At 40.2% G+C, this 17,972-nt stretch overlaps 3 protein-coding genes across 4 annotated transcripts; all 3 read left to right on the top strand.

Annotated features, from left to right (window-relative positions):
- Nucleotides 1-1,310: 1,310 nt before the first annotated feature.
- LOC137960554 (serine/threonine-protein kinase D6PKL2-like) lies at nt 1,311-3,520 on the top strand. Its single transcript, XM_068808206.1, has 2 exons — nt 1,311-1,946; nt 2,557-3,520. The coding sequence occupies exons 1-2, from the start codon at nt 1,426-1,428 to the stop codon at nt 3,356-3,358; spliced, it is 1,323 nt and encodes a 440-aa protein (XP_068664307.1). The 5' UTR covers nt 1,311-1,425; the 3' UTR covers nt 3,359-3,520.
- Nucleotides 3,521-9,964: 6,444 nt separating this feature from the next.
- On the top strand, nt 9,965-15,136 carry LOC137958417 (serine/threonine-protein kinase D6PK-like). The gene is made up of 3 exons (XM_068805418.1): nt 9,965-10,177; nt 11,002-13,061; nt 14,136-15,136. Exons 2-3 carry the CDS (start codon nt 11,320-11,322, stop codon nt 14,998-15,000), a joined length of 2,607 nt encoding a protein of 868 aa, XP_068661519.1. The 5' UTR covers nt 9,965-10,177; nt 11,002-11,319; the 3' UTR covers nt 15,001-15,136.
- A 368-nt stretch (nt 15,137-15,504) lies between these two features.
- On the top strand, nt 15,505-17,447 carry LOC137958418 (uncharacterized). 2 transcript variants are annotated; one of them, XM_068805421.1, is made up of 5 exons: nt 15,505-15,688; nt 15,781-15,893; nt 16,792-16,927; nt 17,137-17,183; nt 17,332-17,447. In XM_068805421.1, the coding sequence occupies exons 1-5, from the start codon at nt 15,631-15,633 to the stop codon at nt 17,353-17,355; spliced, it is 378 nt and encodes a 125-aa protein (XP_068661522.1). In that variant the 5' UTR covers nt 15,505-15,630; the 3' UTR covers nt 17,356-17,447. The 2 variants fall into 2 exon arrangements, with proteins under 2 accessions (XP_068661522.1, XP_068661520.1); XM_068805419.1 differs by having other exon boundaries at nt 17,113-17,183.
- Nucleotides 17,448-17,972: the final 525 nt, after the last annotated feature.

The raw sequence follows: 17,972 nt of genomic DNA, 5'->3' as shown, positions 1-17,972 counted from the left end.
GATGATGGCCCAAAGTTGATTTCATAAAAATTCATCTAAGCCACTATTCGGGCAGAAACTTTTGATTAAATGAGTTTCCTTCTCAGTAATAAGCAGCAATTTGTCTCGGAAAAATACTGTCAAAGCAGCGATGATTACACCTAAGGTTTCGTTTTCAAGTTTTTGGCTCTTTGCTGCACAGTATCCATTGCATTCTCTGGATAAGCAGCTCGACGAGGCGATATCATTTCAGGTCACGTCTATGGTAGTCCCAGTGATCCAACTTCATGTACTGTAAAACTCTCCCTGGAATTTTCCTCATGGACTGAACTCACCTCCTCTTTCTTAGCGATTGTTTTCTCTCTCTCTCTCTCTCTTTCGATCGATACGTCCAGCTCGAAATCCCAAAGTCAATGTCTCATGGGTGTCTATTCAGATTTCTTTTTTCTGTTAATCACTTTTGTTGTTTGCATGTATTTGTTGGTTGTTGATCGTGCACTCCATATGTTGAAATATACCCACTTTGGCGAATGATAGGGAACACCCCTTGGATTATTGTATTGGTTATCATGTCCAAACGACTACAGCAATCCAAAAGAAATCAAACAATCGAACTTTCAAGATTAATTTGTTCATCTTTTTCCTATCATTCGAAGATGACTCTATTCACATAATCACACATTAAAACACTAAGCAAACGAAGTAAAGCAGTATACATGGTTCAAATCAGAATTTAGATTGAATCCGCATAATATCCGGATTAGTTGAAAGCTGTAAGATAATGGAGCCCAGAATGTCGATAACCAGTTAAAAAAAGAGGTTTTAAGCAAGTGATAGGTCCTCAGTGTTTGCTCGGAGACCTCCATCATAGAGGTGATGAATAGAGCTGAAAATCATACAAAGATACCGACTGTCTAGCCCAAATCCTGCACGATATAACAGGAATTGACACGGCAAATCGTGGGACCTGCAAAGCTTTACGTTTTAATTCGCTACGATGAGAAAGGATGAATGATCAAGGAAAGAAGTAATCAAAATCCTTCCTTCCAGTCCAGATTTAACCAAAATCATGGGGGAAAACTGTACAAGGAATGAGAACACAGTCAAAAAACTGGTAATGTTTATTAAGGGGAAGAATTTAAAAACGAAAGCGAGCATGGAGTTTGGGAAATACAGCCCAAAATTATGCAAGCGGTTCCCTCAAAGCCCTCCACATGGCCCAACGCCATCTCGCCGTCCTCTATCCCTTCTATGCCCCACGCCCCCCACCGGCCGCACTGCCTCTCCATTCAAAAGCCCCCCGCCCTCACTCCCCCATCTCTCTCACAACTCTTCACAAACACTTCTCTTCGCCCTCTAGTTTTTCACCCTTTCACACTGTGAACTAACTGCAAACATCTTCCAGGCATTCCACACACACTAGCCCATCGGGTAGATTTAGTACCAATGAGTCACCCGCCGTCGTTAGTGGACGACCTCGCCGACGATCTCAACTCCATGAGCTTCAGCTCGTCGGCGACGGATGTCAACTGCAGCACGAGCTCGTCATCCGACGCTCCGATATCGAGGAGGGCGCAAGCGTCTTCGGACGCGTTATCGGAGGCAATCCGGCGGGTGAGATCGGAGTCGGGGGGCACCCTGGCGATGACTGACCTCCGGTTCTTGCAGCGGCTGGGCAGCGGGGACATCGGCAGCGTGTACCTGGCGGAGATGAAGTGCGCGGAGGGGTACATGCTGGCGGCGAAGGTGATGGACAAGAAAGAGCTGGAAGGGAGGAGTAAGGACGGGAGAGCGAGGACGGAGAGGGAGATACTGGAAATGGTCGACCACCCATTTCTGCCCAAACTCTACGCCAGCTTAGAGTCCGGCCGGTGGTCCTGCCTCCTCACGGAGTTCTGCCCCGGAGGCGATCTTCACGTCCTCCGCCAGAGACAGCCCGGCAAGCGCTTCGACGAGGCCGCCGTCAGGTGCGCACGTTAGCTCCCATGATCTGGTGCTTTTTCTTTTAATTTCACCCATTCAGGGACTTCTTCCTTGAAAAAATAAAAGAAAAAAAATTTTCTCCTAGATCTAGACAAGTGGGGATCCCTGGGTTGGGAACTTTGGATTGCAAATCCCGGTGTCTGCCGCCGGACCAGGCGAAATTATGGATCTTCACAACCATTTCATTAGTCTAGGTCACACCATAGTTGACGTAGAGGATATTCACTTCTCCATAATTTGTGGTCCCGCGGACTAGGGAACGAAGAGGGTCCCCGCGAGTGTTCGGTAACAGGGCTGAACTACAGTTGCTCTAAGGGAAGAGATGGCCACGAGTGACTGGTACAACAAAACAAGACATGTCAAATACGTTCAACGCGTACCGGCCCCACTCCGTGCCGGTGCAATTACCGCCACAACTTCTTCTTCTCTTTAAAAGCTTATTCTTTCTGGAGTCTGCACTAAATAAATGGGATTTCGGGCTTGTCTCGGATTTTCGGGTTTGTGTCGGAATCCGCCGGATCTTTATGTAAGGAAACTCGGTTTCTTTTCTTTAAGTTTGAACTTCGAAGTTCTTTTAATTTTTATTTTTTCCAGATTTTACGCGTCGGAGGTAGTGGTGGCGCTCGAGTACGTCCACATGATGGGAATAGTCTACCGTGATCTGAAGCCGGAGAACGTGCTGGTTCGCTCCGACGGCCATATCATGCTCACCGACTTCGACCTCTCCCTCAAGTGTGATGCCTCTTCCTCCACCTCCGCACAGCTTCTCACCGACCCTCTCCCTTCTTCCCCGACCAACACCGCCAGGTTCGGCGACGCCCCTCCCTTCGCTTCCTCCTCTTGCATCCTCCCCAACTGCATCGTCCCGGCCGTCTCCTGCTTCCACCTAAAGAGAAGGCGCAAGAAGAAGCCCCGCCGCGGCGTTGCCGGACTACCCGAGTTCGTGGCGGAGCCAGCCGACGTGCGCTCCATGTCGTTCGTCGGAACCCACGAGTACTTGGCCCCCGAAATCGTCTCCGGGGAGGGCCACGGCAGCGCCGTCGACTGGTGGACGCTGGGAGTGTTCATCTTCGAGCTGCGCTACGGGTTCACGCCCTTCAGAGGGACCGACAACGAGATGACACTGGCGAACATTGTTGCACGAGCCCTGGAGTTTCCCAAAGAGCCGCCCGTTTCCAGCAACGTCAGGGACCTCATCGCGGGTCTCCTGGTAAAAGACCCCGCGAGACGACTGGGTTCCACCATGGGAGCTGCCGCCATCAAGCGCCACCCATTCTTCCATGGCGTCAACTGGGCACTCCTCCGGTGCATGACCCCGCCGTACAAACCCCAGCCCTTCTCCCTCAGGGAACTCTCCGACGATAGCTCCCCCGGAACCCCAGTTGAATACTATTAGGATCAAAACTACAAACAACAACAACGACGACGAAGCCCACAGACGCCCTCCCATGAATGAATCAGTTCATTACACAAGACCTCCTCTTCTTTTTTTCTTTTTTTTTTTCTATTTTCTTCTTATTTTATTATTTTTGCATGTATGTATCATATGAAATCTTTTCCTTTTAATCTCATTTTCTCTTTGAAGATTGAAGAATTTTGTAACGTGGGGAGGAGTTCACGTGCGGGGAGCACATGGGACAGAGTTGACTCTGGGAAAGAGGGAAGGGGACAAATTTTGGCATGGGATACTTTGTGGGTGTTAGCTTGTTGGAGGTGGGGGGTACCCCCTACTTACCCCATGTGTGGTGTCGGAAACCGGAAGAGATGCTCTTTGTAGTTTCTATTGAGGTAGGTTGGACCTGTTACAGGGTGTCACGTATGGGGTATCCAGTCTCCTCTGTTCTTATTCTTGTTTCGACTTCAGGAAGATTATATCCGATCAGGGATCTTCCCTCAATAAATCGATACAAAGAGAAAGTCCACAGGAAAATGAAAGCGTGGGAAAACGGTAGAAGATCACATCCGGCAGAAATTTGAAGTGTAGGCTTTGAATGAGATTGATTTTGACCATGAGCTTTCCCTTCTTCCCTCTTGTCCTCATCGAAAGAGAATATCCCGTCTTACCTTCCCCTTCCTCTTTCTGCCCCCTCCTTCCTGCCTTCCTGTTTCGCTTCCCCGCCCGATTCATGTTGGGTGGTTATTCACTGGCGAAAATCGTTCATGGATTTCCTCAGGACAAAGTTCAGTTTCCGCGTTCTTTGCAAAGGTTTTTACACTCGGATTCTCATGTAGATTTTCTATGTTTCATCTGTGCTGTGTTTGCCCATCTTTGCTTTTCTGTCTGCGGGTGTCTCTGGTTTTGAGTGCTTTGAGAAAGGTTCTGTTATTTCTCTGTTATTACCTAATTACTTTATTTTTTTACTATTTTATTCAGCTTCTATTTTTTACTTTCATTTAATTAAATAAAAATATTATTATCTTTCATGATTATTATTTTATAAATTATCTAATTAACCTATTACATGAATTCAGTTTCATGATTATTATTTATTATTACCTCTTCCTTCCTTATTAAGGCCTATTATTTAAATATTTTTTTCAAGACATTTTCTCACTCATTCTTTTCTTTATTTTTTTACTTTCAATTTAAAATTTTATCTTAAATTATATTAAATTTTAATTTTTTACTGCATTAGTTTTATAATATTATCACTAAAGCCTATTACATTTTACCTTAATTTTTTAAATTATTTAAAAACCATATTAAATTTTCTTTTCTCGTCTATAAATAAATATTGTTATTTTTATTAAATTTTATTACATTTTTTATTTTTTTATGGCAACTAATGATGGATTTGTCACACATTCTATATTACTACTAAAAATTTCATTATATTGTGTTACTTCTCTTGTGTTTTAAGGAATTCGTTTAGATGACAAGTAAAGCGATATTTTTTCACTACAAAATAAACGAGAAATAACTACAGAGTATACACAATATTTTCAATCATGTGGGCAAAGATTTTAGACCTTTATCGTGATGTAAAGGGTTTAGGGTTTAGTGAATATTTGATTACCATGTTGTCTTATGTTTTATTTGTAAAAATAATAACATGTATATAGACTATTCTTCATAAAAATGATAAATAAAATACCAATCATGATTCAATTTTATTTTTACATTGTTTATATACACTCAACTTAATTATTTCTAATATGTATTTTTTTTTAAAAGTCCAGTGTCAACATGAAAAAAGCATAATTCTAACTATATGTATATAATATGCTCAATAATATAAATATTATTTACATTATTTCCTTTTTCCTGTGTAAAACATATTTTTTTCTTCCCATGCATCACAGGCATTCCCCTAGTTCTTAATTAAAACATCAAATTTGAATTGAATGACTACAAATTGATTTCTTTTTATTCTACATTTATTTCCTATATATCCCACATATTCATAACTGATGTTCCTTGATTTTTTATTTCTCTTAATTTAATAAAAAATAAAGATAACTACATATTGTGAATATAATAAAGTAAATGTCATTCTTGTAAATAGTGTAATTTTTTAAAGAAAAAATTGGTGTAGTTACAATTGTCAGATTTGAGTATAGGTAATAGTTTTATTCGATTATGTCTCTATCTTCAACTTATTCATTTATAAAAGATACAAAATATTTTTTTTCCTAGGTCAAGTTGCATATTGGTTATTAAATTAAATGGATAAGAGTATTTATACATTATTTTGCTTACCTTTAGGGTTCTAGTCACTCGTCTTTTTAAATCAAATACTTGGGAAGCGTTAGTGCCAATAGTAGAATCCCATACCATTTCTACAATTGGGAATCAAATAAAATTATTTATCAAGGATGGGTCCATCGAGTTGATTAGCCATCCATTTACGATTGCATTTTCAGTTCTCCATTTCCGAAAATTGGGGTTTGTTGGTTGAGGCTGTGAAAAATCTTCATTGATATGTCCCGATTTATCTTTCCCAGATATGTACATCTCAACAATTTGGGACCATAAGGCATAATTAGTTTCGTCCAACTTGACACTCATTTGTGGAGCAAAAAGTAAAAGCTCGGTGGAGGAATCTATGTTAGAGTCAAGAGTTGTGTCATTCTTGTCGTCAAATCTTCTAAGATGGATTCTACCATTTTTCAATCGAAGAAAGGAATTGAATAAATTATTACTCTAGTTCTATTCTCTTGCCCAATAAAATTGAGGAATAAAAAAAAAAAAAGGAAGTGTCACTTACTAGTGAGGAGGACTAAGACTCATTCCGGAATAAAATACCAATTATGACAAAAGAGCCTTTCTGTTTCCAACCCAGATAAATATAGCTAATAATCGTCAATATAGATATAATCAATCCAATAGGGTGGCTTGCTTTAGTGGTCCAACATAAATGATCTGTGGAGCCCTGCTCCTTGGTCTTGGATCAAATAAGAAACCACTCGGTGGCGACTTCCGTTTTCCAAGCGAAAGATTAAGTTTCAGGCTGGTGGAATAGCGATGGACAAGGATCACTCGATTGTTGGCTTATGTGTGGGGCCCGATGCTATAAGATCATCGATTTTGCTAGAATAGCGATGGACACGAATCTATTCACAAGTGCTTCAATTTAAGAGGAATTGACCAATGATATGTAGCCGAAGCTTGCAGCAGTCGTTGGTCGGGAACTCACCAAAATAATGTTTGTTGCCCTCTACGTTCACGCTTCTAATGATCGGTGTCACATCGATTAGATCGAGATCAACAAGAGCGTGGAATTCCATAGATACGTGAACCTAACTCAAGACTTTGCAACGGATGAACATTGCAAAGTTGTTTTCATAGGAGGTAGTGTCGTTGTCAAATATGGGCACAAAAAAAAAAAATTGCAACAAGTTTTTGGAGGTCTTTTGTGGCCAGGGAGAGGATGACCACGAGAGGAGGGGGCATGCAGGGCGACGTGGGGTAACTGAAGCCCAACAGAGAATTGTTGCAGTCCGTCAATGGAACAACATATCGTATGTCTGAGGTTTGGTCGGGTTTGTTGTACAAGCAATAGTTTTGGTTGATAAACTCATATAGGGATGAGGCTTGGCTGCACTTGAAGAGGTGTAGGAGGCAGAGGACATGGATCTATTCACAAGTGGTTAAATTTAAGAGGAATTGACCAATGATAAGTAGCCGAAGCTTGCAACGGTTATCGGTCGAGAACTCACCAAAATAATGTTTGTTGCCCTCGATGTTCACGCTTCTGATGATCGGTGTCACGTCGATTAGACTGAGATCAACAAGAGCGTAGAATTTCATAGATACGTGAACTTAACTCAAGACTCTGCAACGGGTGAACGTTGCAAAGTTGTTTTCATTGTTTTATAGGAGGTAATGTCGTTGTCAAATATGGGCAAAAGAAAAAATTGCAACAAGTTTTTGGAGGTCTTTTGTGGCCAGGGAGAGGATGACCACAAGAGGAGGGGGGCGCAGGGCGAAGTGGGGTAACTGAAGCCCAACAGAGGACTGTTGCAGTCCGTCAAAGGAACAACATATCGTATGTATGAGGTTTGGTCGGGTTTGTTGTACAAGTAGTAGTCTTGGTTGACAAACTCATATAGGGACGAAGCTTGGCTGCACTTGAAGAGGTGTAGGAGGCAGAGGACCCGTACAATTGTCGAGAAGTGTCTTCCGAAGATCACATCAAAGGATGGAGAGAAGACGGAAAAAGATTCGAAGATGATTTCCTTATCTTCTCTGTAACGTGCTCTGATACCATGATGAAATAGAACTCTTTCTTTTATTTTTTCCAATGAATTTCTCTTTGGTTTACAATGTATTTATAGTACAAGAAGAGAGAATTTCGAAGATGACATATTATTCTTACTAATTTCAAGAAACAAATGGTAATTAATTCGTAAAACTTATTTTTGACAACTCATGCTACCATAAGTAAATTCTTTCCTTCTTCTATTTGACAACTCACACTAACAAATCTATGACTTAAAAACTATCCACTCAAACTTTTCATACGTGAATCACCAATAACTCTAGAGATTGCCAATGAATGGTGTATCACATATTTTTATAAAAAAAAAAAACTTAGACAGGAATTCAGTTGGGTCTGATACAAAATACTTGTGAGTCTAACCTTTATGTTCTTACTCTTGGAGACCGATAGAATTTGCTTAGTAAACATGCACTAGTATTGAGCTATTTTCTCCAATCACTTGGAGAGTATGAATCCTCTCATTGGTGATTATTTGTAATCGGAAGGGATTAGTCTCTTTGCTAATACATGTAGACCAGCAAATCTGAACTCAAAGGAGACTTCGTAGAAGCTCCAAAGTTTCTCCGAGAATATGGCTTAAGTTATCAAACAAGAGATTTCAGGTTGTTAACGCTTGATGAAAAAACAATCTCTATAGAGGCAGATGCTTGTTGTTATGGAATAAATTCTACAAAGTTTTCTTGTTTTCCTGCTTTAAATCTCTAGAGATGTTGGTTGTAACCCCTTTGTCGTCTTCCATAACTCTCTTCCTTCTCTTGTTTACCCAGCAAAATCTCTTCCTTACGTGAAAATCCCTCACACCCAAATCATTGCCAGCAAAATCCTCGATTACTTGCCATTATGATTATCCTGGACAGCCTTTTCTGCATCTTGCTGTAGACCTTGTTAACTTCTATTTCTTTTTTTCCTGCTTCACCGAAGCTCAATGCCTCGGCGACCAAGGCACCGGATTCCTACCTAGGAGTATTGCACCCGCGTGAGTCAAACCTCAACCAAATCCTGTACTCCAAAATGACAACTCTCTTCTAGGTTACGTTCCAAAGAAGAAATCTCCACTGATTTTTTTTGGAATAAATAATAGTCCATGTCGTGGCTTAGATGAGGATGTGGGCTGGAGTGTGGTACTAGTCATGGGACTGTTTCGTTAGATGGACGACCAGTGAAGATGAAACAGAGTGGTGACGAAAAATTTCATGCTAAGCCTCGCCGACGTTATCCCCGCCAAGCGGCGTGGTGGTGGCTGGCACGGAGTGAACCAGGCCCGAGCTCATCGATTCAAACAGAGAAGCGGCTGAATTCTCCCCATGCGAGATTTAAACCATATAATATAATAATATTCAATTAGACTAAGGGTATTTTGTTGATAATAACCATATAATATAATAATATTTAATTAGATTAAGGGTATTTTGTTGATAATAACCATATAATATAATAATATTCACTAGAGGGGTATTGGGGCACTAGAGGAGGAGACAGGTTAATGCCACCGGTCACCGACTATCCCTTTCATCCTCTTCCCAAATCCCACCCAAACATCTATCCTTAAAATAATTTATGAGTCTGACAGAATATAATTCTTTATTGCTGCTTCGTCCTTCCTACTTCCAATTTTTTAATATTAACACAATAGTATCCTAACTTGGAAATAAAATGGCGCCTCTTTTTTCCCTTCACTTACTTAAATACCCCTCACATTTCTTTTATTATCTACTTTCGCTTCTGCTGCCAACAACCGATTTCGTACAGCTTTTAATTGTGATTTTTGTTATACGCGTTTTGACTTGGTAAATGGAAAAGCCTTTTTTTATTAAGTCCCCTTCACTTTCAACTGCAATTAACTAGCATTTTCTTTTTATTTTATTACTTTTTTTAATAAATAAAAAATTCCTTTTTTATTTTTAAATTAACGATTATTCCTAATATAGGTCTAATTTTTTATTATTAATTATTTTCTATAAATTAAAAATATGAAAATATTGGATCTTTATTTTTAATTAGGAAGTTTTTTAAGGGTTTGTACGCGTAAAAAGTAAAAGGCCGGACGGATATTTTGTTTTACCGCGTAATAATTAATAACTCAATTATTTGCCTTCTAACCTAAGAGTAGAAAGGTTACTTCGGTGATTATGTGAAAGCCTGTGTCCGTTTTGCGAATAGAGCAAAAAGCGAGTCCAGCTTTGGATGGCTGCTAACGTACGCCATGGCTTTGTTTTGTTTGTTTATGACTTGTTTGTTCCTTTTTCCGCCAGTCTTTCAGATTTCCGAAGGGAGTGTGTTTCTTCTCGTGATTTGCATTGGTCACCTCTTTTCACTTTCCGCCATCTGCCTCGTGCCATACCCTAGCTGTTCCTCTGTTCTCGCTCTTTTTTCTTCTCTTGCTCTCTATCTCTCTCCCATTTCTCTGCTTAACTCGTAGTCGTCGATTATCTGGAACTTCTGTTTGTTGCTCCTGTTGTTAACTATCTGATCGGACTAGCGTCTTGTCTCAGGTACTGTTTTTTTTTTTTTTCGTTTTTGTTTTTTTTTTTAATTTGTAAACGGTCGCTGGTTCTTGAACTCGTTTCATGACTGTTTTTTGCTTGATTTGGCTGTAAGATGAATAAAATGAATGTTGTTGTACTTGTATGGGGTATCCTCCTGATCTATTAGCTATTGCCGTCGAAATGATTATTCTCTTTTTCATTTTTATTTTTAAATTTTTGGCTGGATCGAATGAGTTCCTTGGCTTTTTGTGTATATTTAGCCGTCGGATTTAGTTTTTTGTGTTTCTCCGTTGGTATCTGTATGAGGTAGTATTTGTTTAAGGAGCACTTGTTACGGGTTTTTTTTCTCCTTTTTTGAGCTAGTCTTTCTAGTAAAAGACGGGGATCTGTTGCTCCACTTTGTGATCAGCCAGAGTTGCTTCATTTCTGCATTCTTCTCGAACTTATGCAGTTTGGATTTTGCCTTAATTGTCCTTGGTTACTTTGATTTGTTTTTTTGGCCTATTCTATTTGAATATGAATCAGAAAAACAAAATTATTTCTTATTTTCTTATTTTCTTGGCCCATACATGATGCTCTGCCAAAGCCTGATTGCATGCCCGCTTTTTTATTATCTTACTTGCGGATCTTCTTGTTTTGGATTTCAGTCGTTAGGTTTGGGGCTTTATGGATTTTTTGGTTTATCCGATGGGATTTTCAAATGTACGAGTACTATTAAATTGCTCATTTGATCAGAAATGACTTTTCTCTGAAAAATTTATCAATTGTTTGGAATCTAAGATTTTGTTCCTGGACAACCATACCGGTTATAATTATGGTGATGTTGGCAGGTTAAAAGAGAGGAGTTTGAATTGATCATTAAAGGACTTATCTTTGAATTCAAGGACCCTTGGAAGTGATAATAGAGTGTGGGAGGCCTGGCTCTGAACTGAATTTATTTGAATGCTGCAATTTGAAGTGATTAAGTTGACGTTGATGCTGATTTACAGTATGTGTGGGAATCCCTCAGAAGTGATTGTATTGCTTATGTCAGTATGTGTAATTCATTATCGTCAAGTATCTTCCTCGGAGATGGGTTAGTATTTACTTTCAAGTATTGCGGAACTATGCTATTTTGAATTAGCTGGAAGGGAAAACCACGTCAAGAAATGGGTTCCATTTCTGGGGCTTCTGAGATCATGGAATCAACAGAAGAATTTGATTTGGCTGGTCATTCTAGAGGATTGAGTCCCATCAAGGTCAAACCAAGAGTTAATGAAAAATGTGGAAAACAATTACTGTCAACATCAGAGCGTCCTTCACTGGAAGATGAACTAAACCAACTTATAGAAGCTATTGATCTCAGAATTAGGGGTGGAGGAGCTTCCCCTCAATTAGGAACAGGAACAATAAGAAAAAACCCCCAAAAAAGGCCAATTAAGGTTGGCATATCACAGGCTTCAGGAATTGGTATTTCTGAAGCTCTGACCTTGAAACAAGCATTGAGAGGGTTATGCATTTCTCAAGCATCAGAAATGGCTGCTATGAAGCGATTATCAAAGCCCAAAAGCGTATCTGGGATATCAGAAGCCGGGACCATCAAAAGACTGTACAAAACAGTTGTTGTGGAATCTCACGATTTGGGACTTCACAACAAAGCTGAAGATAAAGGCAACATTGTAGAAGTGTCTCTTGTTTCATCAAAAGACTCTCCAAATTCATCTGAGGAGATAACTGAATCTTTGAAAGGGTCAGAATTGGAAAGATCAAATGAAAAGGGTAACTGTTATTTACCAAATGAAAGTGCCATTTCTTCACCACAGCTGGCAGAGAAAACATCTCCTAAGAAAGGGTCAGTGAAGGACGACCATGTTTCTTCGTCTCAATCAGCAGTTCCAACATTGAGCCCAGTAAAGATTAAAAGATCATCACAGGTTGGAAATGAACCAATTTCATTAGAAATGGGGTGTAAGACACCAACTTCAGAGGCGAGGATTAAAGGGAAGCTAAACTACATATCTTCCATATCTAGCTCTAGTATTGGTTCTGGGTTGAGAAATTTCAGTCCAGGCTCACGTGTAGTCAAGCCAGTACGCAGAAATAAGGGTTTTGTAAAGAAGAAAGTGAAGCAATATTCAAACCCCTCATCCAGCAGTTTGGATTCATGTGTTGAAACTGGTGTGGTCGCTCAAACTAGTCCGAGTCCTAGCATAGGTTGCCAGACTAACAGTCATAATAAACCTTTGAAAAAAGAACATGTATCACCAGTAAGCAACAATAGAGATCCTAATGTTGAAGTAAATTCTAGTTGTACAGTTTCTGCGACTGGTAGTGGCTCTGATTTTGGTGCAAAGAAAGCTAAAATGGGGACAAGTTCTCATGTGAAAATGGCTGAACACTCAAAATCAAAGGAGAAGGGAGAGTGCTCCCAAAGCTCAAAAAGTAGCATTGGTGACTACAGCAGTAGCACCAGTTTCAGTGATGAGAGCAATCTTAGCAGTTCAAGTTGCATTGGCAGTAGGCCCCACATGTCAAAGGATTCTAGATGGGAGGCAATCCACCTTGTTGAAACGAAAACTGGAAGTCTGGGGTTAAGGCACTTCAAGCTGCTTAAAAGGCTCGGTTGTGGGGATATTGGAACTGTTTATCTTTCAGAGTTAACCGGTACTAAATGCCTTTTTGCTCTGAAAGTCATGGATAATGATTTCCTGGCTAGCAGAAAGAAGATGCCAAGGGCCCAAACTGAAAGAGAGATACTTCAAATGCTGGATCATCCCTTTCTTCCCACACTATACACCTATTTCACTACAGATAGACTTTCATGCTTGGTAATGGAATACTGCCCTGGAGGAGACTTGCATGTCCTTCGGCAGAGGCAGGCTGGTAGGAGTTTTTCAGAACAAGCAGCTAGGTATGAAGCTTGAACTAAGTACTAAAATCTGCCTGACATTTGTTATCGTGTACCAACTTTTACTGTGAGAACTCTTTGCCTTACAAACCGATTAATACTTCAGTAGGAGTCGTTTAACTGTTTTCAAGGATTTTTTTAAGCTTAAGCTATTATCAGTGAGATCTTGATTTTTACTTTTGTCAGTTTTGCACAATTGTAGAAGATTATTTTCTTTATCATTTTAGTTCATTTTATTACAGTATTCAAGTATTTTAAAAAAATTCTGAGATAAGATTATGCATGTTATGGATTTATGATGCCCCACTAAGGGTACTAGGAGATTTTTTTTGTTTTTTTTTTTTTGTGTGTGTGTTTTTGGAAGGCATGTAGATTTATTACAAAGCAGTACCCCTGGGAAGAAGGGGGCCTACTGCTAGACACAAGCGAGAGAGTTACAAAGCTAAAGGAATACAAGTTACAGAAACACAAGGCAGTCAAAACAACATACAGCTTAAAACACTAAGACTGCAGACATGAAATAATCATAGCTGAAAGCATGACATCTTCTTTAGCAAACCAATCTGCAACCATGGCTAGGAGATTGATTTGAAAGCTGGTTTGTAAGAATTTTTTATGTGGTACCCTCTTAAAACCATGATTGCAACATAGATATGAGTCTATGTTTTTTTTTTTTTTTTTGATGAAATAGATATGAGTCTATAGTTTCAAGCATTACGTTGTTACTGCAGTCCTAAAGCTTTGTTTTTTAATCATCTTCTTCTCTTTTTACACATTATTGATCTTCTATTCTTTGTACACATTCTTCTGAAAAAATATCTATGCTCTTTAGCCTTTCCTGACAAAGCTAAAACACGCATTAACAGCTATGTATCTTACCTATGGGTCGGTGTCTGATTCCAACATTTAAGCACTTTGACAACACCCTCCACAGAATTCTAAACTAGGCTTGTGTACTTGTTTTGTTTGGCTTTCATCCTTAATTAAGACCATTACTATTTCAAAAAATCATTTGTAATGAGATATTGCTTAGAACATCATGTAAAAAGCTTGACCAGATTGTTTCTTTGTCTGAAGGTTCTATGCTGCAGAAGTCCTACTTGCATTAGAGTACCTTCACATGCTGGGGGTGGTATACAGAGACCTAAAACCAGAAAACATTCTCGTTCGAGATGATGGCCATATCATGCTCTCTGATTTTGATCTCTCTCTGAGATGCACCGTGAGCCCCACTCTTCTAAAATCAACGTCTCCAAGCATAGAGACAACAAAAAGAGTGTCAGGTCCCTGTGCAGATTCCACTTGCTTAGACCCTCTGTGTCTGCATCCTTCCTGTGTGCAAATGTCGTGCTTTTCACCTCGATTGATAGCCCCCACTTCCAAGTCTTGGAGGCCAAAACCCATGAAACCTGAGCTTGCTGCTGCCCAGGTGAGCCCATTGCCACAGCTTGTGGCGGAGCCTACTGATGCACGCTCAAACTCGTTCGTGGGGACCCACGAGTACTTGGCCCCAGAAATAATCAAAGGTGATGGCCACGGCAGTGCTGTAGATTGGTGGACGTTTGGGATATTTGCGTATGAGCTACTATTTGGTATAACCCCTTTCAAAGGATCGGGAAATGAGGAGACACTAGCGAATGTAGTATCCCAGAGTTTAAGATTCCCGGAAAATCCAGCAGTTAGCTTCGACGCGAGAGACCTGATCAGAGGGCTCTTAGTTAAGGAGCCTGAGAACCGGTTGGGTTCACTGAGAGGAGCAGCTGAGATCAAGCAGCACCCATTTTTTGACGGCTTGAACTGGGCACTGATTCGATGTTCAATTCCGCCGGAGGCTCCCAGAGTCTGTAAGCCGGGGACTCCTGTAGTTGCGGTAAAGAAAAAGGAATCCAAGTGCTTGGAGTTTCGGAGCATTGGAGAACATTTGGAGTTTGAGCTATTCTGAGGATCGACAATGCGATGTGCGTTTGGTTCTCTGCTTTTTCTTGCTCTCTCATGTAACTCTCCTCTTCTCGTGTAATATAAGTAGCAACGGAGGAAAGCTTCTCATGTTGATAATATATCCTTTTTATTTCGGAGGACAACAATGGCCTCATTCTGTTGCAGAGAAGAACTAACCTTGTTCATCTAGTCTCCAATTCTCGAGCGATTCTCGCCTTGGATGGATCTGAACCGTCCAATTCTGTAACTGCGACCGTAATGGATGAACGACAGACATGATCACATGGAGGCGCATCATTCCATTCACTTTTGTTGAGGGTCCGACCAAGTCTCTCGAATTAAACACTCAGAAAATCTGGACCCTCACACCATGTCTTGCTAACTGGCAAAAGACTCCAAGTAGAGACTCCACCCATTGGAAGACGAGCAGAGCGAACCAATGGAAACTGTTTTAACTGTCAGAGACTTAGGCTGCTCATGACAAATTCACAGTTTTGCCATGGATCTTCCTCCCTTCCTTTTCTGAAACCCGTTGCTGTTCCAAAGCTGCCCGTGTTACTGCATCATCTTGCCGTCTCTACCGTCCTTTAAGTCGATTATCAGGACTCCTTCCCCAATAAAAGTTGCGGCATCCATGGCTTCGACAACCTCATCTCCGGCGAAGCCCTTTTCTGTGCTCTTTGTCTGTCTTGGCAAGTACACTTCTTTGAGAGTTCTCTGCGAATTGGCTAGTTTTTTTGTCTTATTTTGGGATTCAGAGAACCTTTATGCTTTATCTTTTCAGGTAATATATGTCGGAGCCCCGCTGCTGAGGGTGTGTTTGGAGGGATTGTGGGCGAGAAAGGACTGGAATCCAAGTTCATGATCGATTCCGCGGGTACGATCGATTATCATGAGGTATGAACTGAGCAATGCTCTTGTCATTTCAACTTGTATTCCAAACAGAATGCAGAATCGCATTGTCTTCCCACAGCAGAAAGTTTTGACTTGGCAAGAATAAGAGAAATGGAGCGTGATGTTACTCGCACCCAGGTTGACCCAACCAAAACATAGAATGAGTTCTACTGGTTTCATTGTCTGATCCAAACTGTCTCCCTTAAAGTCTACCAATGTAGAAAGCCTGCCATTCCGAGCTAGTGTGGTCATTATAGAATACCGTTCTCGTCCTCGTTCTTGGAATTACACCGCTCAAAAACTGTTCTAGTTACACAACGTATCCATGGCTCTTGAATGGGGATGACTGTCTCTTTTCAAACATATTCGACTCGATTAGTGGGTTAGGATTGTCTCGTCATGCAAAGTTCGAGCCAATCAAGGTTTAGTTCATAAGATGGGCGGCTTTAACCACAAAGCAGTCGTTAATCCTCTTCTCAATCTGAAGATTATTGAGCCATGTGATCATTGAGCGAAATTATTAAGTCAGATTTATCTCAAAGAGTCGAGTTTCTGAAGAGGTACCTAACTGCCAAAACAGTACTTAATTGAAGGAGCTATGCTTGTTCAGCCGATAAAAGAAGTCCTTCTGTTTCACTTGTTTCAATTGCAGGAGCTAAGGTGTATGAGCCAATTTCTCATGACCTACTGTTAGATTTGAGGTCATCGAAGATCCAATACTTTTCCGAATTTTTCGGTATACCTTCTTTAAATTTAAATTTGATTCATATTGTGGAGATATGTGAATAGCATTAACTTCAAGCATATCATGGGAAATTTGGACTTGCATTAAAATTTTTGTCAGTTCAAATCTGAATCCTATTTTCAAGCTATTGACATGTGAAGCTCCTCTTTTAAAAAGGGTAACCCAGCAGACTCATGGATGAGAGATGCAGCGAAAAAGCGTGGGATCGAGTTAACTTCCATTTCTAGACCTATTAAACTGTCAGATTTCATTGATTTTGAACTCATTCCTGCAATGGACAAGCAGAACAGAGGTACTTGGTACTCTAGGGCATTTTTGTTTTGTTTGGGTATATCTTTTCTTGGATTTGCTCAAGTCAATTCTATGCTGCCTGCTCTTGAAAATAACGCAAGGTGTATGAGGGGTTACCAACATTTTTTTGTGGGTTAGACGTGTAGCCAGGTGTATTAGTTTAACCTCTGACTGTTAATTCTGTAGAGCTGATATATTTGATGCTTACAGTCATTGGAAAGACAAGGCTTCCCTCCCTGGAGATGCCCTATGAAAAGGTAAATTCCGTTTCTCTTACTTGCAAAGTGAAATAACTGCACTTTGTACAGCAGGAGCACATGCATAGATGGAAAGCACAATATTTTCTCTGGTTAAATGCAATCAGCTGTTGTATCTGGTACAAACATAAAAGTTTATATGATGCAGGTGAAATTTGTACTCCCACTGTAAGAAACACAAAGAAAATGAAGTGCCAGATCCTTATTACGGAGGACCTCAAGGATTTGAACAGGTATATAACATTAGTTATAGCAGGTGAGACGGCTATTAAAACATGAAAACTAGAACTAGTGTTAGGGAAAAGAGAGAGGATCTCATTGCAGGTATTCTGCTTATGATTCTCTGTAATCAATGTCTTTCTGGAGCGGCACAAGTAAAAATGATGCAGTTTGGGCAATATCCTTTGATCAATGGTATAATGAAGTGAACTCAGATCAAGTTCTTGCTTTATTATCCATCTATTTTGTTGATTTGCAGTGGATAACATGCACCAATTTATAGATCAATCCTACTATATGACGACTTGATTTTGTTATATATAATGCCTCCTAGCGGGCATTGGGAACCAATATCGTTAATACGTTAAACGAGTAATGAAACCTCCTAACTCTGTTTCACACTATAATAGTTTTCTCGTCATGCTTTATTATGCTAGCTTAGATTCTTTAGAGCAAGAGTATTTGAAACATCTTTCTAGTTTTTCAACTTGATGTTTATAGATTAAACTCTGCGGGTGGTAGTTGTTCTTAGTTGCACCAAATTATCCATACAGTAAGCTCTCAATCTCA

The sequence above is a fragment of the Aristolochia californica genome, unplaced genomic scaffold, assembly GCF_029961685.1.
Source record: "Aristolochia californica isolate CCGP_79_NKW_82.1479 unplaced genomic scaffold, dmAriCali1.0.hap1 SCAF_3, whole genome shotgun sequence".
NCBI lineage: Eukaryota > Viridiplantae > Streptophyta > Magnoliopsida > Piperales > Aristolochiaceae > Aristolochia > Aristolochia californica.
Note: the sequence above shows the minus strand (reverse complement) of the source record. Positions and strands in the feature narration are given on the sequence as shown.

What these genes read in the sequence shown, in the direction of transcription:
- LOC137960554 (XM_068808206.1), top strand. Translation starts at nt 1,426, where the DNA reads ATGAGTCACCCGCCGTCGTTAGTGGACGACCTCGCCGACGATCTCAAC. An exon ending in TTCGACGAGGCCGCCGTCAG is followed by an intron (nt 1,947 to 2,556) that starts GTGCGCACGTTA and finishes TATTTTTTCCAG; the next exon opens with ATTTTACGCGTCGGAGGTAG.
- LOC137958417 (XM_068805418.1), top strand. Translation starts at nt 11,320, where the DNA reads ATGGGTTCCATTTCTGGGGCTTCTGAGATCATGGAATCAACAGAAGAA. An exon ending in TTTTCAGAACAAGCAGCTAG is followed by an intron (nt 13,062 to 14,135) that starts GTATGAAGCTTG and finishes CTTTGTCTGAAG; the next exon opens with GTTCTATGCTGCAGAAGTCC.
- LOC137958418 (XM_068805419.1), top strand. Translation starts at nt 15,631, where the DNA reads ATGGCTTCGACAACCTCATCTCCGGCGAAGCCCTTTTCTGTGCTCTTT. An exon ending in GTACGATCGATTATCATGAG is followed by an intron (nt 15,894 to 16,791) that starts GTATGAACTGAG and finishes TCTTTTAAAAAG; the next exon opens with GGTAACCCAGCAGACTCATG. An exon ending in AATGGACAAGCAGAACAGAG is followed by an intron (nt 16,928 to 17,112) that starts GTACTTGGTACT and finishes TTAATTCTGTAG; the next exon opens with AGCTGATATATTTGATGCTT.